Genomic DNA, 25787 nt, shown 5'->3' on the forward strand with positions numbered 1-25787 from the left:
TAGGGGCGGCTCCCAGTTTTGGTTGTTTGTTCCTCCCTACCAAGCACGGGCCAGCACTGTGCAGATTCAGTAGAACGTCCAAGATAGAGAAATGCTAGGTCAGCCCAAGGTCACTCCACAGTAGTGTTGGAGTCGGAAGTTGATCCTAGGCCTGTCAGGTGTCAAAACCTGTGCACTTGACCTCAATGTTATGGTACCTCTTTCCAACCGGGGGTGGGATGGAGGGGGTATGTTTTTATTGGGTTCTTTTAGGTGCAACATTCTATTATATATTTATAGTCAAATGTATGCCAGCCACAAGACACACGCTGGACCCTCAATGGAGATGTGGTAGTTGGTTGACTAGTTGGTTTTTAGGAGGGAATTTTGAGATGAGTTAGTGTGGAAAAGTATAGAAGACCCCGAAAGAGAAGTCTGGTGGCCTCTGGGTGGGCAGGCTGTCGGGTCCCCTGCCCCACTCGTCCTCCCCCATAGAATAGGGGTTTGGATAATCCCCAAGAACCTTTCCAAGCTCTATAATTCTGTGATTCTAGGAAATCACAGTCTAAAGGGAACGGATCCTGAGACACAGACTTGGAGCAAATTCTATGCTTGTAAGGTTTTCTAACATTTGCTTAGAGGTGTGCGCTGCAATGAGGAATGACGGTGAGGGCCCGTCTCAGGACAGGACCTGGCGTTTTCTGCCTGTTTCCACCCCCGTGTCCCTTGGGGCTGTGCTATGAGGCCTCCTAAGGATCCTTCTTTAAATCGGGGCAGATTATTCCAATTTCAACACAGAGGACAAAAATGGAGCTCGGGGCTTCCCTGGTGGCACAGTGGTTGACAGTCCTCCTGCCGATGCAGGGGACACGGGTTCATGCCCCGGTCCAGGAAGATCCCACATGCCGCGGAGCGGCTGGGCCCGTGAGCCATGGCCGCTGAGCCTGCGCGTCCGGAGCCTATGCTCCGCAACGGGAGAGGCCACAACACTGAGGCCTGCGTACCGCAAAAAAAAAAAAAAAAAAAATGGAGCTCGGGTTTGGAGGAGTTCTTGTGCCCATTTATTTGGGAGGTTAAAAATCACAAAGAGGGCATCCCTGGTGGCGCAGTGGTTGAGAGTCCGCCTGCCGATGCAGGGGACACGGGTTCGTACCCCGGTCCGGGAAGATCCCACATGCCGCAGAGCGGCTGGGCCCGTGAGCCATGGCCGCTGAGCCTGCGTGTCTGGAGCCTGTGCTCCGCAACGGGAGAGGCCACAGTATTGAAAGGCCTATGTACCGAAAAAAAAAAAAATCACAGGGATTTAGGGACATTGTCTGCGTCCCTTTTTAGAGAGAGTCAAGCAGCCCAGTAAGTTGGCATTTTACTTATTTGGGTGAACACATGCAGCAAACGGCCGTCTAATACCTGCGCTGCTTCAAATCCCCACATCCTTGCTGCAGGGTGGGTCTCGACAACTTCTTGTTTGGGGAGAATTTAGCCAAACAGCACTCACTTCCCCGCATCCCCCAGACTTTGGAGCTGGGCTCAGCCCCCAGGCCTGCCCCTCCCAACCAAGAAAGCCGACAAGTGGTCAGTGAGATGGGATTTTAGGGGACTGGGTCTGGAAGGCTTCCTGGAGACCATTCTGTTCTCAAAGCCCCCTTCAGAGCAGGAGAGGCTTCACCTCCTGCGCGGATGCCGAAAGCTCCACGCGGCCGCATGCTTTCCGGAGCGATGTTTCCCGTCTGCTTTTCCCGAGATCCTGAGCCCCAGTGTTTTCCTGCTTCCCCCTTTGCCCCTGGGATGCCCTCTGCCCGCCCCACCTCCGCCCATCACCTCCCCAGTCCATTGGGCTCTTCTCAAATGTCACCTGATTCAGGACCTCTGGCTGCCATGGCCCTGGGCCACGTGCTCCCCCTGTTACTTCCCAGCACTTTTTGTGTCTCCTTTGCTCTTATCTCCTCCTCTCTTGTATTCTAAGTGTTTGTTTACTTCTCTGAACTGTGCTTTAATTATTTTTATCCTTATCACTCACATTGCTTTTCATGTTGCCTTGAACAAACTAGGTAGTTTATAGACATTGGGTGAGTTTATAATTAAGTGAAACGTGCGGCTCAATCTTCTAATTTTTTTTTTTTTTTTTTTTTTTTTTTTTGCGGTACGTGGGCCTCTCACTGCTGTGGCCTCTCCCGTTGCGGAGCACAGGCTCCGGACACACAGGCTCAGCGGCCATGGCTCACGGGCCCAGCCGCTCCGCGGCATGTGGGATCTTCCCAGACTGGGGCACGAACCCGTGTCCCCTGCATTGGCAGGCGGACTCTCAACCACTGCGCCACTAGGGAAGCCCCTCAATCTTCTAATTTTTATGGAAGCAAACAAGAAATGAAGTCAGGTCCCAGGGAACTTAATAGGTGTCCAAGATTATTTCCTCTTATAGACTCTTTCTTATATTCTCTTCCCCCACAAGGGTTTTGTTAATTGGAGTTGATTTTCCTCTTTGGAACAACCTAAAAGGTTAGTGTGAAGTGCAGGAGCCTGATTACTTTAGAAATTCCAGGACCTCTGCTCTATCTGTTACTCTTTTTCCTAGGTGCCCACAAAGATGTCGCTTGTTGCCGTGCCCTTCTACCAAAAGAGACATAAACACTTTGACCAGTCATACCGTAATATTCAAACAAGGTACCTTCTGAATGAATATGCAGCGAAAAAGTAAGTTGTCATTCACTGACGGGGCAGGCCGAGCCTTGATTACGAGCTTTGTCTGACTTTCAAGGCAAGAAGCTTGATCCAGTCCCCTGAAGCCTGGAGATGAACTGGTTTAGCCGGGGAGGTAATGCTCCCCGATGCCCGTGTCCAGAGCCAGACGGGGAACGTGGCTGACCCGGCTGCACAGCAAACTTTGTGTGGGGCACTCCATGGCATCGTGGCAGGTCCTGGCAGAGCCTAGTAGATCCTGGCAGGTCCTGGAAGATCTTGGGAGATCCTGGCAGATCCTGGTAGATCCTAGGAGATCCTGGCAGATATTGGGAGATCCTGGTAGATCCTAGAAGATCTGGCAGATTTGGGCAGGTTCTGGCAGATCCTGGGAGATCCTAGAAGATCTGGCAGATTTGCCAGGTCCTGGAAGATCCTGGGAGATCTCAGCAAATCCTGTAGATCCCGGCAGGTCCTGGTAGACTGGCTCTTAGCCCCTGGTTTAGCTCATGAGTCACGGACCTTCAGTAATTGCTCCTTGACTTCACTCTTCTTCACATGCCTTCCAGAGCTAGAATCTAAAAGGTCACCAAAAAGCGAGGGCAATGAGAAGGAAACCCATGGGATAGAATGTCGGTGGGAAAGAAGTTAATGGGGGCCAAGTGAAGATCGGATGGAAGCCCATCTCAATGATAATTTTGCTACGTTAATAATAATGTTGCAAAAGGTAGATTTTTTGTTCACTGCCTGATAGACTGGTGTCAAGCCCCAGCCTCATCTGTGAGTTTCTGAGGTTCTGCGTCTGCAGGGGCCAGCGGCACATGCCCTGGCCGCCCACATTTCTGCAGTGTTAATTTAGTAGGTGGACACCAGGCACAGGCTCCGGCCTCAGGTCCCCATCCCCAGCCCCTATATTTAGAACCACCTGTGGTCCTCGTGGTTAGCTGCCATCCTGGTAACAAATAAAGCCAAACATTCTCTGCCCCTCCCAGCAGCCTCCAGGAGCTTCAGATCCCTTAAGATATATATATATAATCATGGCCTCAGGCCAAAAGGGCCTGGAAGGCACTGGCTGGCCTGAGGGAGGGGCAGGGGTGGCGGGCAGCTGAGTCTGGGGGTGGCGCGCCCCTGTGGGGGATGGGCCTGTGCAGACGGGCTGGAGGCCACACTTTGGGGGGTGTGTGTGTGTGTTCACATGTGCAAGTAAGAGCATACACACAGGTGTGCCTGCAGGCATGTGCATGTGTATGTGTCCGCATGTGCAGGTGTGGGTGCCCTGCATTTCGAGGATGGTTTGGGGGCGTGGAAAGGGAGTGATGTTGTTTGTGCCGATGCATTTTTACACTTCTCCACCACATGTGATTTTTCCCATGTTCGCCAAGGCGCGCTTCCACCCAGACGTCTTCCCAGAAATCTGTCACTCAGAAGTCGTCCTCGCAGATAGAGTCCAACCAGACGGCACCGGAGGGGACCACCTGCAGGTTGTGTGCCAGGAGGCTGAGCTCCGCGCTGGAAGAGGACGAGCAGGAAAGGAAGCACAGGTAACGCCGTGCCCTCTCTGCCTGCCGCCAGGCCAGCCTTGGGGGCCCTGCGCTGCCCCGGGGCCTGGGCAGGGGCTCTGCGGTCAGAGAATGAGGCGGTGGGGGGGGGGCATAGCTGCAAGGGGACGTGTGCAAACTGGGAAGGGAACACTTGCTGCAGTGAAAGCCACGCACGACTGTTCTCAGTCGATTCTTATTCTCCACCATCATCGTCTTGATTCACCCCGACAAGGAAATGACTGGGGATGGATTTTCTGCATCCTCGTGCAGAAGACAACCCTGCGGTCCAGAGGACCCACGGCCACTGTCCACACGTTGCAGCTGGATTGGCCTCAGGCCTCTGTCCTCTCCCCCCAAACTCACTCCCTTTCCCCAGAAAGCACGCTGGTCACACTCGGAGGCCTCGAGACCTAAAGGTCTGAGTTAGAGTTTTTGAACTTCCACCACCAGCCTCTTTGGCTACTAAGGAACAGCTGTGAGGCTTGAGACTTGAGTGGGGAATCTTCCAAAGAGAGGCCAAGATTCCAGCCACGTGTCCGTGTGGACACAGAGCTGAAGGGAGGGGGCTCTGTAGACACTCATGCTTCACATTTCTACAGACTCAGCTCATGGGGAAGATGTCACAGGAATGGGGTGGGTTCCTAAGAATGTCAGTCTTCAAATTATTTCCAGATCACAGAGAAACAGGTGGTCAACTGACTTGGATCTTTTCAGAGCAGAGTACTTGAGCATCTCATGAATGCTTCATTTCATATCTGCTCTATTTTTTCCCCGTCACCTTCTCCTCCTACTTATTTCTAGAAAGTTTTCTCTGTATCGTTAAAACACTCAAAACCGGAAGGAAAATGAGATCTCGCTCAACATGTTTCAGTCTGAAAGTTGCACTATGGCTAAGGAATCTGTTTAGTAAAAATATTGTATAGCTGAAAAGATTAGCCTTTATTTTTTTAAAAAATTTGATGGCTTCCCTGGTGGCGCAGTGGTTGAGAGTCCGCCTACCGATGCAGGGGATGCGGGTTCGTGCCCCGGTCCGGGAAGATCCTACATGCTGCGGAGCGGCTGGGCCCGTGAGCCATGGCCGCTGAGCCTGTGTGTCCAGAGCCTGTGCTCCGCAACGGGAGAGGCCACAACAGTGAGAGGCCCGCGTACCACACACACACAAAAAAAACATTTTGAATCATCTTTTAGATACCTTGTGGGAATTTTGCCCTGAAAATTTATTTTATTGTCAAGGGACGACTTCTTTTGTAAAAGAATCACTTCAGAATGTGTACATTAAGAAATTGGACTTTTATGTGTTGGATTATTTCAGAAAGGGTTCTACTGTGCTTAAGGTTTTGGCACAGGGAGTGAGAGGACCAGAGCTTTATAATTTTATTTTAACCAGTTATACCTCGGTGTGATCTTATCCCATAAAGTTCCCATTCCTCAGTTTCCTGGGGTGAAATAAATGGGGAAAGTAAGCTTGTATTAATTTGAACAGTCAGGGAGTGTGTTACCATGATTGATGTGGTTTCAGCAAAAATGACTTTTGTGACAATCCTGGCTGTTGGAAATCTTCCTAAAACACATGAAGCTACTCTTGCAATAGCAAATCTGACTCAAGAATGTATTTTGATTCTTGATGCCTGATTATAATGTTACTGTGTCCCTGGAGCTCAGGGTAAATGTCAGTCCCTCTGGGCAAGTGCAGTGGATATAGGTCAGGGCTGTGTCAGCTCTCCACGGAGCCCAGCACCCGTGCTTGGGGATTCTGCATTTTAGGACCCTCCCAGGATTTTATTCTCACAACCCATGTGCATATCTCCCATGTGAAAGGTCTTATTGAAATTAGGTCTTTCCTCCTTTAAAAGTACATCTAAGTAATTGGAGGTCTGGGTGAGCTGGGCCGGAGTTCGTGGAGGTTTTATCGCCACCCCCACAGCTCTGTCACTGCCATTCGAGGGAGCCCGGTGTAGGGTGATTCGAGGAGTTCGACGAATTCCAGTCCTTATTATGATAATTCACTACTCTTGCTGGCCTTAGGCGTTGCTGAAAGTACGTATTTATTCCTTACCTCCTGGGGCAGATATGAGTTTAACCTACAGGACAAAATCGTTCCTTGGAGAGAGATGAAGTGATGGGTTCATCAGTTTGAGTTAAGCTATGTCTTCATGTAAAATAAATACCAACGAGGCATCGGCGTGCCCTGAAGGGTCTGGAAATGTCCTCCTGGAAGATACAGGGGATTAGAAATGTCCCTTTGATGCCTCTACTTCCGTCCTGTGAAAAGTGGGCCTCCCTGCGTTATGCAGCTGTCCGAGGGGCTCGTCTTTAGGGCAGAGGCACGATGAGTGACATCGTTCTGCACAAGGGTCAGTGTCACAGTCACCCCATCACAGACTAGCAGGGGCGCCTTCTCAGTGTCCCAGATCACAGTATTTGGGGCCGGGCCGGCCAGGGGGAGCAATTCTAGTTCTAATATTTATTATAAAACCTTCGGGGCTGGCGGTGCTATTGACAAGTGCAATTCACATAGACATTTGAAACGAGGTCCCTGTGGGACTTCTGATCCTTTAAGCTTATCAGGACAGTTTGCGGCACGAATAGAGATTTGCCTTTGCTTGCGCTGTCATTTAGTGGGATTCACTGCAGACAAGAAGGCTCGGTTCCTGCGAGCCCTCTTAGCAAGGCGCTCGCTGTTTCTCCCACAGGGACCTACAGAATCGTGTCTGTACGTGTGGCTCTGTGAGTGGAGGGGAACCGGGCAGCTGGGATGAGGGTGCTGTGATGGGTGTGCGCCTGCGCCTGTGCCCAAAATCCTAGACGCTCGTTCTCCTCCGTGGAGAGTCACCACGAGCAGAGGGTGTGGGGAAAGGCCGGAGGGGCGAGGAGATGACCTCTAAGCAGCGAGGAGATCCTGGGTGTGTGTCCGGGAGGGGACGCAGGCGGGTGTGGGCTGGGCTGGGCTGGTCAGAAGTGAAGATGAGGCTGAGTCAGCACTCGCTCGGGGTTTGGCTTTTATTATAGTTCCCACCTCCACGGTTCTGCTTGAAGAAGCTGCAGAGTTTCCTGAAACTCTGTGTTCGATCTCCAACTTCCCGGACACCTGACACCAGGCCTGCGGTTTGCGCTGTGTCTGGAGAAGTGCGGACTGGTGGTTAGGGCTGCAGGGGTGGGGGGTGGGGCGGGAGAGGCCGGGGAGTGGGGGAGCTGCCCGGGTTCTAGGACGGCTTTCCCCACACCGCTGGGCCACGCAGAGCAGAGAGTCCTCCAGTCTGACACCCCACCTTTATGAGCCACGTCCACCTGGTCCCCGCCTCCCCGGCTGCACACTTGATGCTGCCGGTTTCCCTTCCCGGGCAGCCCAGGGCACAGCAAGCCTCTGGCTCTGCTGGGGCCTCGGGAACGCGGTGGTGAAGGAGGGGATGGGGCCGGGGAGGGGTGACAGGGTGGGTGGACGCATCGCTGGGCCGGGCAGTGCCAGGATGTAACCTGTGGAGCCCACAGAGGTGGCCCTCGGGCCAGAAGGGAGGTGCCCTTCATTTCTCTGCCCCGACAGATTAAGAAGCTGCTGACTGTATCCTTTTACTTTTTCTAGAATACAGACTTTTTTCTTAATTTGAATCTATTGGTTCAGAAGCCTTTACTTCAGTCTTAAATTCACTCAGAAACGGCAGCCTCTAAGGAAAACGAGTGGGTCCTGTGTGTCGCCACGCAGAGGAGAGCTTGCAAAAGAAGCAGAAGTAGCTTCTCTCCCACCCTCTCCTCGAGCCCACTTAGGAAGTCCCCGGGGACCGCGTGTCTGGTCCCAGGCCCTCAGTGACCACGTGCCCTTTGCACGTGTCCCGAGAATACTGTGGCATCTTGGCTTCTGCAGGTACCAGTCGTTGGTGGCTTCCTACGGGGAGGCCAAACGGGAGCGTTTCCTCAGCGAGCTGGCTCAGCTGGAGGAGGACGTGCACCTGGCCCGCACCCATGCCCGGGACAAGCTGGACAGATACGCCCTGCAGCACGTGGACAGATACGGCCTGCAGCACACGGTAGGGGCGGGCGGGTGCCGGGTGCAGCCGTGCAGTCAGCACGATGCCCGCGGGCCTGGTGGCGGGAGCCTCGCGCCCCTGGCACCCTGACGCGTGGCTTCCCGGGGCAGGTGGACGACGGGCTGGCCTGGGAGATGCACCCACTTGAGGAGCAGCTAAGCAGAGCCCCCGAGATCCTGGTGCAGCTCCGGTCGCACACCATCTGGGAGCGGATGTCTGTCAAGCTGTGCTTCACCGTGCAGGGCTTCCCAACCCCCATGGTGCAGTGGTGAGTGGGGGCGCCTCCCCGGGGCGGAGGCCCCGCTGCTCTTCCTTTGAAGGATCTGCAGCCGTTGACTCACCTGAGCGGGTGGAGAAGATCCACCTGCAGGGAGCGCGCGGCACCTACTCCAGGGACCGATGCTCTTAAAACTCACCAGGAAATGCGCGTGTGAAAACACATGGAGGGGCCCCTGGAAATCCTAGGCAGGCGTTTTCATTTTAGTGCAATTGACCCAAATGATTTTCCAGAGGACTTTTATTGAAAACCAGGTTCCCGGAAATGACCTGTGTTTACCTGCAGCTCTGCTTTTACTCATGTAAGTGGAGACCCTAAACTCCAAGGCTCTGGAGCCACAGTGAGAGGGTCCCTCGAGCCTTGTGATGCTGAAAATGAAATAAGCCCCACCGACACTTTTAGTTTCAACGTATGTTGCTAAAACTAACTTGTATATTCATTTATTTGCCCACTTGCTGGTACCAAGTCCCCAGGGTCTGTCGTTGGGCACCACACCGTGCTTTCACGTGCGTCCTGGGTTAGGGATCTCAGCAGCAGAGCAGAAAAGTGGTGCCTCCGCCCTCTGGTTGCTCACGAGGCGAGCCAGGGAGGCTGAGAGCCGCCCACCCTTGCCCTAGGGGGAGCCGTGGCCCTGCTGTCCTGGTGGGACACCGAGGCCAGTCTCCTCCAGGCAGGGTCCAGAGCAGTTGGGTCTCTCCACATGCACTCCGGCTACACCGCGGCCTCCCTCCAGAGGCTGGACCAGGGCCTGACCAACACTGGTTATGCTTTTCCTCGGAGTGATGTATCCAGCGTTCCTAACAAGTTCCAGGGGACCTTTGGCCCACGATGCAGGTTGAGGGCTGCCCAGGTAGTCTGAGTCCTGCAAGGGCCACCTCCCCTTAAACAGCCAAGAGTGGGCTCTGGACCTTTCCTGTAGCTGCTCCCGCGCTGCCCACCGCCTACGATCTGAGCGGTGAATCAGGCAGAAGCAGAGCGAAAACGTGCTCTGTGTGTGTGTGTGTGCGCGCGCACGTGTGCGTGCCCACCCGCAAGGGGCGGCAGGGGATGGGAAATAGGAAGGTGGGGACACGTGCAAAACAGCCAGTCGGCCTTTACGCTCAGACAAGTGTTTCCCTCTTTCAGGTATAAAGACGGCAGCTTGATCTGCCAGGCAGGGGAGCCAGGAAAGTACAGGATTGAGAGCAAGTACGGGGTGCACACGCTGGAGATCAACAGGTAAGGGCTTGGCGGGCACGGCCGTGCCCCAGCACCTGCCCAGGTGATCAGCCTCCCACACACAGAAGCGGCGGTCAGCTCACACCACATCTGAATTCCGCGTGACGCTCCTGGTGTTTCTGAGTTAAATATTGGTGGTAGAGGCTTCCCTTTGTTTCCTTGGGGTCAGGCCAGAGGGATGTGGATTCAGGGGTTGGTTCTGCGGGGCTCCTGTTCTGGGAACGAAAGGAGAAAATGGCCTAAGGCAGGACGGCAGTGCCAGGTGTGAGGGCCACGGGGAAACGCACAGACACCCTCACACCTGCTCAGCAGCCGGGCTGCACCTCCTGCAGGTTTGGGCAACAGTTCCTAAGCTCAACTCTTCAAGGAAATATGACCTTTATTTTCTTCTCATAGCAAATTGAAAACATGCAGTAAGTACAGATAACTAAAAGAAGGTAAAGTTCATCCGTATTTCCAACATCCAGGGTCGGTATTTTGGTGTACTCACAGCACTGCCGTTTCCCTTACACAACACACGTGTAGAACCGTACAAGCACGTTTTGATTTTTTTTTTTTAAACAAAAGTGAGATTCCGCTGTTCATTTACTCTCTGCTTTTCTGTATACACAGCTAACAGGTTACAGTTAAGATTAAAATTTGTGTCGAGTCATAACCTTGTTTCTCTAGGTAAATTTGAGGCTGTTTAGAAAAGCTGGAGGCCCTGGCCCCATGGGCCCCACTGGCACTGTTTATTGAGAACCTACTATGTGCCCCCCACACTCTAGGAACTTGTGTTAAAGCGACCAAAACCTCGATTCCTGACTTGGAGGTCCAGAACATGGCGGCAAGCCTTAAGTGTAATAAAAAGGGAATCATACAGTAGATCAGGGTGATGATGCTGGGTGCAGGGGTCGGGGCATATGGCCTGGGGCTGGGGCGGGTGTGGTGTTAAAGGGGGGCCAGGCAGGCCTTAGAGGAGAAGACATCTAAGGGGATGGAGGAGGGGACAGAGGCGTGGGGCGGAGGCTCCGAGAAGGAGCATCAGGACCCCAGGGCTGCAGCAGTTGGTGGGAGTCACAGGACAGAGGTTAGAGATGTCACCAGTGCCATGAAGATCACCCCGGACCCTGTAGCCCTCACAAGGCTGTTACTGGGGGCAAAGGGGAAGTAAAAGATCTGACTTGCGTTTCCAAAGGGTCACTGACTGCGAACGGATAGTAGGGCAGACTTGGACAGCTTGGCCGAAATTCAAGAAAGATAGATCGTGGGGCTTGGACCACCGTGGATGAGGTGGAGCCAGTGAGGTGGGCGGGGACCGATTTTGAAGTTAGAGCAGTAGGATTTGCTGATGGATTGGATGTGGGTGTCAGTGAAAAAGAGGGGTCGGAATCAGCCCCAGGGTTGGGGGCTCCTGCGTCAGCTGGGGTGCGGAAGGCTGAGAGTGGGCGGGGTCTAGGCATCCCACTTTCCTTCAATTTCCAAAATTTCCAGAAATTTCCACAGGCAGTAAACCATACTATCTAGAAAGAGAAACTTTCCTTCATTCTGAAGAGTATTTTTATTTGGTGGTGAGGGGTGACTCTTTTCTAACCTGGGGTGCCCTAGCAACTGGTTTGTTTTCAAGCTGAATTTTAGTCATCGTTTTGAAAAGAGAAACGAATTCCCTTTCTCAAGTAAGTCCTGTTCACACTATGTTGACAACTTTTAAATTTGTACTGGGAATAAGAGAAGCTTTGAACCATGTGAACTAAATCAGTGAGGCCCCAGTATATCCAGATGTCCTCAGATATATTACTTGGAGTTTGCCTCAGCTTGCAAAGAGTTAAGGAATTTGGGACAAGGAAATTCCTGAGACTGACTTTTCTCTCAGTATTCTTACCCACATTGGGACATTCTTAACATATGAAATGTAGATAGTCTTCAGAAAAAAGAGCCGGGGGAAGCCCACAAATTACAGCTGACCTCAGCTGTTCATTCCAAACTGCTGAGTTACCATCATCTGATCTGTGGCCGGCTAAGTGGTGAGGAATATGCTGGCTCCTTTGCTCCCCTGGCTGGGGAATGAGCTCTTTCTGTTACAAGAGTGACATTTATTCCTATGAATATTCTTTGGCCACTGTCGCCGAATTCTTGAAGTGCCGAAAAGAAAGCTTAGTTCCCTTTGGTACTGTTCGAATTGAAGCTGTAATTGATACAATTTTATATGCTCATAAAATGTTCTCTTGGGAGTCATAGGGTGAGTTCTATTTCTTCAAAGAATTTTTATGCTGCTCTCGTGTTTTTATAAAGGTGTTTAGAACATCCGATCTTGTGTTTTATTCTAACCTCACCTCTCTGCACTCCCCACTCCTCACAGGGCGACTCCAGGGCGAATCTCTTCTTGCACTTTATTTTTAGACTTTGATATTCAAATTCTACTTTGAATTAAATTGTAAATCCCGTGTCAACACCGCTTAGACTTTGAGTACATGGGGCCTGACTACACAAGAGAAATTCATGTGCTACTTAAACGTTTGCCTGCCCCTCTTTAAAATAGATGAAGTGTTATTAGTTTCTCCCCTGGAGTGGTTTTGGGAGCACTTCAGATTGAGACTCTGGGCTGCAAAAGTGCCCCGTGGAAGTTTGTAAAAATTGAGACCAAAGGATACCACCTCTGTCTATTCTGGGATGAGGTCCAAACAGAAAATAAACCCGTTTGCCCCTTAATCACTTGCTTGCAACTTCTGACCGCATGAAGTAGAGGCTTGAAATAGACTCTGTGGGCTGGCAACGTGCTTCTCCTAGTGTGGCCTCGGGAAGGAGAGGAAGACTGGGGGACCCTGGGCTGTGGTCAGGCATGTGGGTCTCCAAGTGACCTGTCAACAGAATTTTAAGTTGGGCACAGTCTCCTCCGAATCTGCAAAGTCCTGCCTGCCTGGTCCCTTGCTGTGCCCTCTGTCCGGTGCCCTCAGGCGCCATGCTTCCTGCAGCCCACCCCCTGCAAGAGCAGCCAACAAATATATATGAGCCCTCCCCCAATCCATGCACGTGTGTTTATTTATAATCTATATATGTTCTACTGTATTTTATAGAATGTAAAACATTTACAAAAGAAATGTGCAAAATGAACGAGACACAAGTAAGCATGACCAGAAGTTCTAACTCTCCCCTGAGTACTCCCTCAGCCGGGTGCGCCCTGCCTGGGGTCTGTTGCGTAAATCAGTGGGTCTGGATACTTTTAGGGGGCATGGGCTTCCTTACCAATCAGATGACCCCGTGGAGCCTCTCTCCTGGATAGGTGCACCAAGATCCTGCCTCCAAGGCACCTTTTCCCCAGCCTGGGCCCTCCTGCTAAGTATCAAGTGCTAACTGGTTACTTGACCAGCTGTCAGCGCTAGAGTGTTAGGTACGTCTGCCTTCGGGGTCCTAATTCTGGCGGGAGACGCTGCTGTCCAGGTGGGCTTCGTGCCTGGGGCTTCTCCTGCCACTTCTTTGCGTCACAAGCCTCCTCCTTGGGTTCCCCCAGCTGTTCTCAGCTAAGAAACATGGAGAGCAATTCACTGCGGTTCTCAAAACGCTTAGAAATCCCTGCTGTTTCATTGGAATGTAAAGGCGAAGGAGAGGACCTTCTCCTGGGAGGGAAAGGGAACCTTTTTTGAACTTCAGTCCAAGAATTCAGCTAATACATTTCAATGAATAATATACACAGTTCATACAGTACTATACCAGTTGCAAAGTATTTTCAAATGCATTGTTTTATTTAATCGTCAGTGTCCCCCAAGTAAAGGGTAGGTATTCAATACACGTATTTGAGAAGTTTTAAATACATGCTGTTTATTTGTTAAAAAGTCAGTAGATGAGACTTATCAGGCTGGCCTGATGAGGGAACAGATCTGAAATCAGAACTTGTGGCTGATGACTGCAGTCTTGTAATAGTCTCAGCAAACATAATTTTGCCCTGGCTTTTATTCTGATTGTACCATATTGAAGAAAAGCCCTGATTCACAGCGATTAGTAGTCGCAAATGGGAACATTAAGTTTGACCTTGAAATCTCAGAATGTAGTTCAGTTAAGCAGGGAAGGTGTGAGCAGCTCTGCCTGAGGGCCATCAGGGCACAAACAAGTCAAGCGCAGCACAAAGCTGTGTCTGGGCTTCAGTGAGTGGCCAGTACGTGGTGTGTCAAGGGCGTGTTTCTACTGTTGTTTTAAAAACTGCTGAATTTCATATTGAAGAAGAAATTGGTGGCACGCTTGGGAGATTTGGTTTGAAAACTATGGGACACAGTTTGGAGACTACCAAGACTAAGTAACGTCCAGAAAGGCCTTGGAGGGAGGTATTGAAGAAGATGGAAACAGGTTTATGGTGGCTGACGGACACACTCTGAGTGACGTCTGTACACGGTCTTCTCAAGCACTTGGTGTGCTTCAGGCACCAGTAACCTCCTCACTCAGCAGTGGGTAGCGACGCTGACCAGCTGGGCCCGGGGACAGTCTTGGTTCAGGTCCAGCAGGGGGAGGGCCACTTCCTGTGCTGGGCTGCCCCGTCTCTCGGCTCTGGGTGGGGTGTCTGTTTTTGCCTGACGGCTCCTACTTCTGAGTCTGTGTCACAGTCAGCTTCCATCCCAGCCTCCAGGTCAGGGGATTTGGTGCGGCAGTCTGTACAGCAGCCTTTGCCTCTCCCCCCGCATTGTTCTGGCTCCTGACTCCCCAGCCCATGCCCGTGGGCGGCCCAACCCTCCGGCCTGCGGGGAGGGTGAGTCCCGCTAGCGGGGAGGGATCTTTGTAGAGCGAGGTGTAGGGCTAATCCCAGAAGAATACTTCCTGTTTGAAGAATGCGTTTATGAAAATACAGTGGTTTCATTGTTTAGAAGAAATAACCCAAGGGCAAGGTTAAAAAAATCCAAGCGATGCCTAAGGTTATGGAAGAGAAGAAATTCTCCACTGGTCCCTAGAGCCCCAGCCCTAGCCGTGTTCCCAGAGGTAGCTGCTGTGGCCTGTTTGTTGGTGTGTGTGTGTGTGTGTGTGTGTGTGCGCGCGCGCGTGTAGATCAGCAGAGAACATTAATGGCCAGTGATGGGGAAAGCGTCCGTGTTATGGTTATGGGTTTTTTTTTTTTTGCGGTACGCGGGCCTCTCACTGTTGTGGTCTCTCCCGTTGCGGAGCACAGGCTCCGGACGCTCAGGCTCAGTGGCCATGGCTCACGGGCCCAGCCGCTCCACGGCATGTGGGATCTTCCCGGACCGGGGCACGAACCCGCGTCCCCTGCATCGGCAGGCGGACTCTCAACCACTGTGCCACCAGGGAAGCCCTGGTTACGGGATTTTTACGTGTTGTACTGTCACCCTTACTCTGCCCCTGGTGATATGCTGTACCCGCGGTGTACGTGGAAATGGCACAGCAAAGGAATGTGATGCGTTCAGGCTAGAACTGCAGCTTTGTTGAGGGGCCTTGAGGTTGGGCTGTATCCCTCCAAGGTGAGCCTGAACTTAATGCACTGGTTTGAACACCTACGGTAGCGGCTCTCTCTCCCTTCAGCAGCGGCACAGTTACAGGAGGCCAGGTGGCATCGCCGGGTGCAGTGGAACTGGATTAGAGCCTCGTCAGGGCAGGGACAGGTTCTTCCCAGGTAGCGTGGGTCCCTGAAATGTTCTCTCTCGTTTCTTGGAGACACTGTATTTTTTGGTCAAAGAAACTATTTTCAGCTCCAAGTGGAATAGAAAATACAATAAAATGACGAAGGACTTCCAAAGAACGGGTTTGTCTCTGGGTCACTGGATGCTTAAAGCATCTAAACATGAGGCCTGAGTAAACTTTTTCTGTGTTTTTGTCACTATGCCTGTGATGCCTATGCTTGGGGAGATGGAAGAAAGACCAGAAAGCTGCAGAGTTCAGAGTTTTGTGGACCTTGTTTACCCAACTTCTTAAAGGCTCTACTTTCTCTCCAAGTTAATAGGGTAATAGTACTGTCTTGCTGGGCACTTGAGACTTTTAGACAAAGTAGCCAACGGAAAATAACTAGCAGAGAGTCAGTTGAGTAAGAGTCCTCACGTCAAGTTTTGGGCGGAAGCTGGTGGGAAGACAGTTCATAGCCAGAAACTAAGCTTCGGCTTCCGTGGGATGGACGTAGGGGGCTGGAGAAGCCCCACCCCTGAGAAACTGGGCTCCGCGGTCCCTGGGCCATTGTCCTTCCCGGGGGTGGACACGTGTCCCTCACGACACTCCAGGCCCGGAGGCCTCAGGTGGGTCCAGTCCAGGCACGTTCGTTACGCCCACGAGTGGGTGCTTCCTGTCTGGGCCATCCCACTGATTTGGGGGTCTGTGCAGGGAACCCCTTGTTGGGGAGGGAGGTGGGGTTGATTCTCCTGGAGGTTGAGGCCATTGGAGCTGCCCATTGACAAGATAAAACCACGGATGCTGCAGGTAGAAAAACAGAACCAGAGGGAATACAAGCTTCTCTCTGAGAGTGCAGTTCCGCATTTTCGGAAGTGCTAATACACTTTCTTCCCCCGCAAAGCCAAAGCCAAGGCATCATACGGGATCAGATGTCGCCCGTGTCTGTAGTTAATACCTTGTTCCGAGGGCGGAGCTGGCACTATTCTCAAACAAATCACTCACGAACCAGGGGGTCCAGGTCACACGAGCTGCTGTCGAGCAAGGCTGTGCTCGAGTTCGGGTCACTGACTCTCAGAGACCAGGCCGGCCCCACAAGCACGTTCAGGACGCTGTCTTGCTTTTTCCCCTCCAAGGGCGGACTTTGACGATACTGCGAACTACTCGGCGGTGGCAACAAACGTGCACGGACAGGCGTCCACCAATGCGGCGGTGGTGGTGAGAAGTGAGTCTGCCGTCTTGAGGGGATGGGGCGCTGTCCCCCCGCCTCTCCTCTTTCTCCACCGTGATCGCCTGACTGTCTTGCAGGATTCCGAGGTGACGAGGAGCCGTTCCATTCTGTGGGGCTCCCGATCAGCTGTAAGTTGATTCTTTTCCTTCTCTGTGCAGAAGAATGTGTACTGACATAGCATATCATTGAAACATATTTTCTAAGCATCAAATCCCTTTTCAAACTGTACTGCAAAAGGCCCTTTCTTCTGGCTGGTGTCGGTGTGCTGACCGTCGCTGCCGTGGATTCGGGGGCTCACACATCTTGGGGCTGATGCAGGATTTAAACCCTTTACACTTTGCACGTGGCTCAGAGCACGCACCCCCCTGCTCAATCCGCCTTCCATGCTCCTTTGGCAAAAATGCCCAGATGCCACTCCACGCCGGTTTTCTGATTCTTCAGAAGTGGCCGAGTCAGCTCGGGCACCATAACAAACAGCACACCTGGGTCTTGAACATCAGACAGTTACTTCTCTCAGTTCTGGTGGCTGGAGGTCCCAGGTCGAGGTGCCTCAGAGGAGGGGAGACCGCGTCCCAGCTGGCAGGTGTGGGACGCCGTGTCCTCACGGAGAGCTGAGAGAAAGGGCTGTGGTCTCGTCCTCTCCTTACAAGGGCACTGACCCCATCCCGGGCCCCACCGCCACGACCTCATCCCGCCTAATCCCCCGAAGGCGCCCCCCAGTATCTTCACACCGGGGGTCGGGGCTTCGTCCTGAGAACGGGGCGGGGGGGACGCAGGCGCTCGGGCCACAGCGCAGCCCGTGAGGAAGCGAGCGCAGGAGGTGGTGAGGGGCCGCTTTGCCCAGCCGACCCGCCGTGTGACCGCGCCCTCTGCCCCGTGCAGTGCCCCTGCCCGCCGTGATCCCGCACATGCACTTCGACGTCCAGTTTCTGGAGAAATTTGGCGTCACCTTCCGGAGGGAAGGCGAGACGCTGGCTCTCAAGTGCACGCTGCTGGTGACGCCGGACCTGAAGCGGGTGCAGCCGCGGGCCGAGTGGTACCGGGACGGTGAGTGTCGCGGCCTCCTGCGCGCTCTGCGCCCACGCCCGCCGTGCTTGGGCTCCGCCCCCGGCCTCGCTGGGGTGATGGTGAGTTTTGAGCCTTAGTGTTGACCTGGCGCTTTCTCCACCTCCGCGACGGCTGCGGGCGGCAAAGCAAGCGAGCCTGGGGGCAGCTTGGACCCGCGTTACCTTGAACTTCCCCGGGCATGGGGTTAGCAGGGAGGCCTGGAGGTAGATGAGTCATGGGGTTGTTATAGCTCCATAAAGAGGGTCTCCGTGTGGTTAGGAGTGAGCGGGGTGTCTGTGTCTTTATGTTTTTCCTCTGCTGAAACAGTAGCTACCATTTATTAGAGCTTATTGCGTCCCGACTCTCTTCGGAGTGTGATAACTCACTTGATTTTCATCAGGGCTTTGGGAGGGAAGTGTTGTCAACCCCTCATACGTGGGCGGCTGAGGCAAGGAACTTCCTCGGCCTCCCCCCGACCTCCGGGAAGTGGCAGGGCTGGGAGCCCCCATTCCCGGGGCCCTGCTCCACTGCTTCCGCCAGCCAGCGTGGGCTGCCCTGTGCGGCCGTGTGTGTGTGTGTGTGTGTGTGTGTGTGGTGTGTGTGTGCGGTGTGTGTGTGGTGTGTGTGTGTGCGGTGTGTGTGGGGTGTGTGTGTGTAGTGTGTGTGATGTGTGTGTGTATGTGGTGTGTGTGGGTAGACTGTGGAAGGAAGCTTCATCTCTGGCTGCTGCTTCTAAAGGGAGCTTGTTCCCTACGGATTCAGTCACAGAACATTCTGCCTGTGTTTATTCAGGGCCTAACACCATGCAAAATAGCACAAAGAATCATATGCCATTCCTGCCCATAAGGTATTTATAATCTAGTTGGGGAAGATACACAAAATGGTAAAGCAGAGTCTCTGTAAAGTATAAGGAATGTCCCAGAACAGGCTGTGATAATTTGCCAAACGCATGGCACTGACCCCACACACTGTTAAAGTTAGCCAAGAGAGCAGGTTTGCGGTGATGATGGAGAGCTTTATGGAAAGAAAAAATAGGCTGTTGACAGATGAGAAGGGCTCTGAGCTGGCAGAGGCGGAGGGGGACCCCTGGGCCCAAGCGCAGAGGAGAGGAACAGGTACGCGTCCCAGGTGCAGAGGAGATGCCTGTGTCCTTGCAACCCCCGGGAGTCCGCTGCTGGGATCCCAGGGCACTGGGCCTGTGCTGCTCGGTTGGAATAGGATAGTTGTGTCTGATCTTCATGGTCCAGGAGGGAGAGAGGAAGGGAGAGAGCCTCTTTGTGGTGGCAAAGGAGATTAACTTACCCTTTGCAATTCTAATTTAAGATTTAAGAGCGAAGTTCTAAGATTCTAATTTACGCTTTCTGGATATGAAATGGATTCGAGGAGAGTTCTCCTAATATTCCCAGAGGATGTTGGCATGGATCTTAGAAGGTGTTCCCGAGACTAGGAAGTGCCCGGGATTCTGGGGACCCACGGTTTCATAGTCTTGGCTGATTCGAATGGAACAGGCAGGTTCAAGGCTGCACCTGACAGGCTGTCTCCTCTTCACTCTCTAGTTATGGATGTTGCCAAATCAGTAGGTGAAAAATAATTTCTCATTATTTTATTTTGTGTCTCCTCGATATCCAGCGTTGAATATTTTTCGTCACTTACCCTTCCTCTCCCGAAATTTGCCTCTTTAGTTTTGTTGCCTTTTGACTGTGGTTTGTTGGCACTTTATTATTAATTTCTAAGGAACGCTGGTGGGGGACTTCCTGGTGTCAACGTGTGGGTCAAGTGCGTTTCGAAGCCACAGCAGGGCCCCTTGCAGACGCGTCTCACCTTTCACACTCCGAGTGCTGACCTCTGTCCTGTCCCGCGTGTCCCGGTCCCCCCAGCCCCATGTGTGTGTTTGTGCTGTGGGTCAGGCTGGCAGGCACCACTGCCCTCCGCGGGTGCCCCGGGTCCCTGCATGTCCCTGAAGCCCGTCTCCCTTGACCGTCTTCCAGACGTGCTGCTGAAGGAGTCCAAGTGGACAAAGATGTTCTTCGGGGAAGGCCAGGCCTTGCTGTCCTTCAGCCACCTGAACAAGGACGACGAGGGTCTCTACACCCTGAGGATCGTGTCCAGGGGAGGGGTCAGCGAGCACAGCGCCTTCCTGTTTGTCCGAGGTGCGCAGGCTACGGGTGGGGTGGGATGGGGCCCAGATGGAGCCCAAGGCTGCTCCCCGGAGATGGCCTGACCGCCGGGAGGTGTCTCCTAGGCGCGTCCCGATCGCATCCGTGACATAAGCAGGTGTCACTGGGGGTGGAGCAGAGGCGGAGCTTTGTGTCCCTGTCGCTGATAAATTGCTGGAATTCGTAGGATGACACCTAGGAGCGAATGGCCCTGAACTGCTGATTCTGGAAGAAATCCAAGCAGGGAGTGGGGTCCGGAGTGGAAGGGCCTGTTCCCGGGCCGCCTGGGCCTCCCTCCCCTCTTCCCCCGCTTAGGCCTTGTGACAGGGCCAGGGCCGTGGCAGGAAGGACTGACACTGTCATGACCACTGACTTCAGTCACATGTGTGTTTAAGACAGTAACCACGGGGGCCACACCTCCGGGGCGTTTACACCAGGAGACACGTGTGTTGTCATGTTTCATCCTCCCAGCAGCCCATGAGAGCCTTGTCCATCCCACTCATGGAAGGGAAAACAAAGCTCGTGATATACCAGGCACAGTGGTCGATGTTATAGATATACGTGTATTTATCTTTATGTATATGTATAACATAGGTATTTATATATTATCTATAAATGCCTATCATATATAGGCTTGTAGGTGTATATATTCATATGTGTATAGATGTATATGTCACATATACATACTTTTATGTAAGGGATATATAAAATGGATAAAATTTTATATAATATTATATATATGTATATGTGTATACATACATACAGGTGTATATATGTGTACGTATATGTGTACACACACATACATATTCACATATGTATATATAATCTAAAAATCTTACAGCAGTTTTGGAAGAAAATATTCTCCCTTTCTCCAGTGAAAGTGTGGAGTGCAGAGGCCTGGGCCCTTCTCTGGGAAGCGGGAGCTGGCCCCCTGCGAAGCCCCGACCCTGTGTGCGGGGCAGTGCCCCCCAGCCGAGCCCTTACCCTGCACCGGCCCTGGCTCGTGCAGCGGCCTCGGGCATAGAGGCCCCTCCTGGCTGAGGCCCGGCTGGCCCCTCCCCGGGACACCAGTCTCTTCTCGGTGGCTGGCGGCTGCTTTCCTGACCGGGACCCCCCTCTTCCTCTCCCCGCGGCCCTGGCCACTCTATCCTCCATTCCCCACCCCCGCCTTACCTGCCCTGTTCTCCGTGTCTCCTGCACCTATATGCCCACCTCGGGCTCCAGGTTATATGTGCCTGGAATAACACTGTCAGTATATTATTTTTTCCAAACCATTTCAGTTAGATCCATGCATGATGGAAGGGCTGTATCATCAGGGAATATTTTAACTTAAAAAAAAAAAGTGCCAACAAGCACAACCCCCCACACCCCCACCCCCCCACCAGACAGCATAAACCTGCAAGGCTGGGGTTTTAGACACATCCACAAAGTTTTACCATTTTTATTCGGTTGGCACTAAAATGTGCCTTCCATTCTCCGTACATGCCTTCTGGCAAGATGTTTTGCCCCATGAAAGCACAATAAATGCAGTAGCTGAAATTGCCTTGCTTGTGCAGCCAACAGGAAGAAAATAGTGCACGTATGGGGAGTTTAAGTGTTCTGACAACTTTCTGAGGACTTTGAATATGAGAGACAATATTTGGCTCGGTGTGAAGAAATCCTTAGCTTTTAATATGCTGAGGAGATGGGACCAAGAAAGTGTACAATGCTTACACTGCTAAGAAGGTCCACCTGCCCTAGGTCCTGAGTAAATACACATTTTACATAAGGAAATTAAATGTGCAGCATATTAACTTTCTAAATAGCTCCGTTGGCCTTCAGTGCCGCCGTAATTAACGTTTGAAAACAAACGTAATTGCACGGTGATCATAATTGGCTGTGTGTGGAAGGGATGCATGCGTACGGACCCAAAGTGTGCTCACGACTTGCAGGAAAAAAAATCGAAGTCCTCAGACCTTCTGAGGACTCTGAAACACACAAGTGTCTAAGGTACTATCGCTCAGGTGTTCAAAAGGCCCCACTGTTATTATCGTTTCATCGGTCGGTTTTGGATGACATGACATTATGTGATGACATGCCGTCGGCAGAAGGCGAACTTCAACTTGGATTCGTTTATGGAAAATCACAGACTGAGTGTGTCATAGAGGACAGTGTTTCGAGTTAAAGACTCATCAATACATGTATGTCTCTCGTCACCAATCCACCAAGGGCGTGAGGATAAGCAGGGGAGGAGAGCATGCAGATAGCTCACCGAGTTTGAAGAAGTTGTCAGCCGGCCTCAGCTGTCCCCCCCTGCACCCAGGACCCTTATCACGTGACTTCCTTCTCCTCTCCCACCCCAGACGCTGACCCCCTGATCACGGGGGCCCCTGGCGCGCCCATGGACCTGCAGTGCCACGATGTAAACCGGGATTATGTTATCGTAACTTGGAAGCCACCCAACACGACCAAGGAGAGCCCGGTCATCGGCTATTTCATTGATCGGTGAGTGTCCACTGATTCCTCTGGGGATGGAAACGTTCCTCAAAAGAGTATTACCCAGGACGAGGTGCGTAGGTATTTCTCTTATCTCAAGTTTGTGACACCGTTCTTGATGGGATATAACTTCACTATTTGATTATTAGTCACTCCTGACTGGGTAATTGGAAAGTATCGCCTGCCAGGCAGGGCCTCATGTACCCACACGCGATTCCACTGTGTGCTGGCTGAGGCTCAGTTTGCCTGATTGGCACCAGTATCAAATCCCACCCTGCCTCTCCAGACTCGCTCTGAGCCCGGGCTGCAGGCTCCACTGAGGGTCCAGCCGGGGGCTGGGATGGGGCTCCGGCCGGCAGGTCTGTGCTCAGCCCCGTCCTTCCCTCGGAGGACGAGAGCCTGGGCATGGTGACGTCGGGCTGAGGATGCCAGCTCATTTATACCCAAAGGCCAATCTTCTTCTCAGTTAAATAACGTTCTCTTCTTGTTTCCAGGTGAAAAATACTGACGTTTCAAGGTACAAAATATTGGAATTTGAGTAATAACGTAAATGCAGGTCATCATTAAACCCAAAGGAGTTTGAACTCTTTTCTTGTTCCTTTACTTGGAATAGTGCTCAGAGCCTGGGAGGGAAACCAAGCAGAGCTGTGAATTTATTGGATATGCAGTGTATTATCCATTCTAATCACTGAGAGACATTACACTCAAAGATAATGAATTTAGAAGTAAGATAGAAGGGTATAAGCTATGTTGTTTTAAGAGGATGGCTCTAGGTAGGAATTTAAGATTTTATATGTGTAAAACACATGAATATAAGGCAGTTATTTCAGAAAAAACCAAGCAGCTCAGTTTTATTGCATTATGTTGATTAAATTCTCTTCTCCATCCAACAAAGCTATAGTCACCATCAGGGTGATATTTTGATATGCTGGCGTCAGGTTTGCATTGTTCAGGGTTTACCTTGAATTGAAACAAAAACCAAAACAAAAGCTATTTTCGATTCTCCTATGACATTTGATCATTTTCCCAACCTTTTGGCAAAAACGACTTCATGCACCTTCTCGGATAATACTCCACTTCTTCTCTTTTCTGACGCCCTCCTATCCTTGTAACCTGCCGGTTGTTGGTCTGGGCTGAGATTGTTTCTTCCAGACTCTCAGTTTTGACCACATCAGACTCTGGCCGAAACAGGTCAGCATACGCAGGTCAGAGAACTTTCATTAAAAATTCCGAAGAGTTAGGAGGAAAGAGAGCTGATTCTTCCTAAAGCGCAGGTACAAGACGAATTTTCTGAACTTGCTCTTTTCTCCTTGGAATTTGACATGCAGTTTCTGTATTGAAATTTCTCAACCTGGGAAAAATGGAGGTCAATCTTTTCTACATTTCCAGGTTTCTGGTCAGGACTTAATACTTTCTATAGACTTCCAAATTCCACATGAGAAGCATTCTAGAAAGAAACATCTTAACGTGATTGGAGTAGATGTTGAGCTAGCCTCGCAGCGAAGACTCACTTTGTGACCCGGTGGAGGAAGATGCGTCTTTGGGACACCGGGTGAAGGACCGTTGATTTCCTGGGCCTAGGCAGCAGACGTGCCAGGGAGCTTAGGGGCACCCAGAGATTTTGTGGTGTAAATTGAAAGAGAACTGTCAGGGATAGATCTGAAATGACCTTTGGAGGAGATTTTGCCTAAATGTTTTTGAAGTGGGGAATTGAGCTTCAGCTGTACGTTAGCAAGGCTCAGGGACGTATGTGTGTATATACTCCATTTCCTAGACAGTTCTGTCTTTTAAAGTTTATTTATACTATTATTTGTGTAAATCAGTATTTTGACAGCATTTATTTTACCCGTGGGAGATGTTCTCCTGTTATAACTGTGAGAGATATATATATATATATATGTGTGTGTGCGTAATGTATGTATACAGCTCTATATACTTACTAGACTGATATAGTTTTATTCTCTACTCTTATTTTTTATTTGAAGATGTGAAGTGGGAACTGACAGTTGGGTTCAGTGCAATGACCGCCCCGTGAAGATCTGTAAATACCCCGTAACCGGGCTTTTTGAAGGAAGGTCCTACATATTCCGTGTGCGGGCTGTCAACAATGCAGGGATCAGCCGGCCTTCCAGAGTCTCTGAGGCTGTGGCTGCCCTCGACCCCCATGACCTCAAACGGTTACAAGGTAGGGCGCTCAGACTTCAAGTTCCAGCAGTTTTGTGTGATTTGTTCTTTCTCTTTTCCCCCCATCTTGTATCTGAGCCTTGAGATCATCTTCAGAGCTGAGCACAGCACAGCTGTGCCTCATGGGCTCCGGGTGGCCGTCAAGGCCACGTTAGGGGTGGGGATGCCAGGCTGACATTTACACCTTGAAACGAAGGTGCTTCATCTTCCTAAGGCTCTTCACTGAAATCCAGTTAAACTGGTTCAGAATTAGACTTTTCTTAGTCCACTGATGTTGTCATTTCAACACATGATGAGACTCAGAAAGCGTTGAAGCCAAGCCCCTCCCTTTCTGAATTTTAATTTCACATGACCCAGATTAACGGGATTGGGCCCTTAATTATGGTTTTAAGTGGGTCACTGCATTTTCCTTGCCTGCGTGGCCTTTTGAATCCAGTACAAAGAGCCGAGAAGCCCTGATCTCTTTGAGACCACTTCCGAAATATCAACTCTGATGACCTCAGAGTGGTTCGGCTGCTGTCATGGTAATGCAAAGGCGATTCTGGGAATCCAGCGCTTTCTGGACGTCGGATTCAGCACTGACCTTTCTCTCTGCAGCAGTCCACTGGGAGGGAGATAAAGAAATCGTAATCTATCAGGAGGACCTTGAAGGTAAGGAACTCGTTACCATTTCCTTTCAGCTGCTTATACCCTAGGGATTTAGGGTTGTAACTAGAGAATGGTGCGTACACTCTTCACATGTAAAAATAAAAACTGTGGGTCAAGCTTAAGGTCTATGGAATTAAAAAAGTCAGCAGGGCAGAGGGCGGGAATGAAAGTGAGAGTGGTCAGTGGAGTCCTGGCTTCATGGCTTCATGTGGGGTCTCTCAGGCATCCTCGGGGACCTACAGAGGAGTAACTAGACCCAACCTGAGACTTGAGTCCTGGCCGAGGCTGGGGTCCTTTCTCCCAGACTCCACAACTGAACAGTATTTTGTTTTATTATTTTTTTAAGCAAAAATTTTATTTCTAACATTTTGACTAAAAGGGACTAGTTTTCCTATCAGATAATGTCCCTGTGGTTTGAAAGTTTGCATTTCCTTTTTTCTGTTGGATTTTATGCACACTTCTTCTTAATAGTCCTTAGATATCTGGGAAGATCAATTTACTGAGAAGGAGAATCTGGCATCATTAACCAGGAATCCAAAGATTTTAACTGGAATTATAACTACAGTTGACAATGAGTGAAAACTTAAAAATTAGTAAGTCAGAAAGAGAAAAACAAATATCGTATATTAACGCATATATGTGGAATCTGAAAAAACTGGCATAGAAGATCTTATTTACAAAGCAGAAATACAAACACAGATGTAGAGAACAAACGTATGGATACCAAGGGGGGGTGGGGTGGGATGAATTGGGAAATTGGGA

At 51.2% G+C, this 25787-nt stretch overlaps 1 protein-coding gene across 2 annotated transcripts in view; it reads left to right on the forward strand.

Annotated features, from left to right (window-relative positions):
• Positions 1-2563: 2563 nt before the first annotated feature.
• Positions 2564-25787, forward strand: part of MYOM2 (myomesin 2) — a gene marked incomplete at its 5' end in the record, with an annotated part of 74259 nt that continues 51035 nt past the window's right edge. The window contains 12 exons of one of the 2 annotated variants that reach the window (XM_082608745.1): positions 2564-2670; positions 4038-4196; positions 8056-8218; positions 8329-8486; positions 9621-9713; positions 16421-16509; positions 16593-16643; positions 17398-17562; positions 19551-19712; positions 22061-22202; positions 24179-24378; positions 24975-25028. In XM_082608745.1, coding sequence (XP_082464871.1) covers positions 2564-2670; positions 4038-4196; positions 8056-8218; positions 8329-8486; positions 9621-9713; positions 16421-16509; positions 16593-16643; positions 17398-17562; positions 19551-19712; positions 22061-22202; positions 24179-24378; positions 24975-25028 — 1543 coding nt within the window. The remainder of the gene's footprint in view (positions 2671-4037; positions 4197-8055; positions 8219-8328; positions 8487-9620; positions 9714-16420; positions 16510-16592; positions 16644-17397; positions 17563-19550; positions 19713-22060; positions 22203-24178; positions 24379-24974; positions 25029-25787) is intronic. The other variant, XM_082608746.1, reaches the window with a different exon arrangement.

This window comes from Mesoplodon mirus, assembly GCF_964341445.2.
Source record: "Mesoplodon mirus genome assembly, chromosome: 20".
Lineage (NCBI taxonomy): Eukaryota > Metazoa > Chordata > Mammalia > Artiodactyla > Ziphiidae > Mesoplodon > Mesoplodon mirus.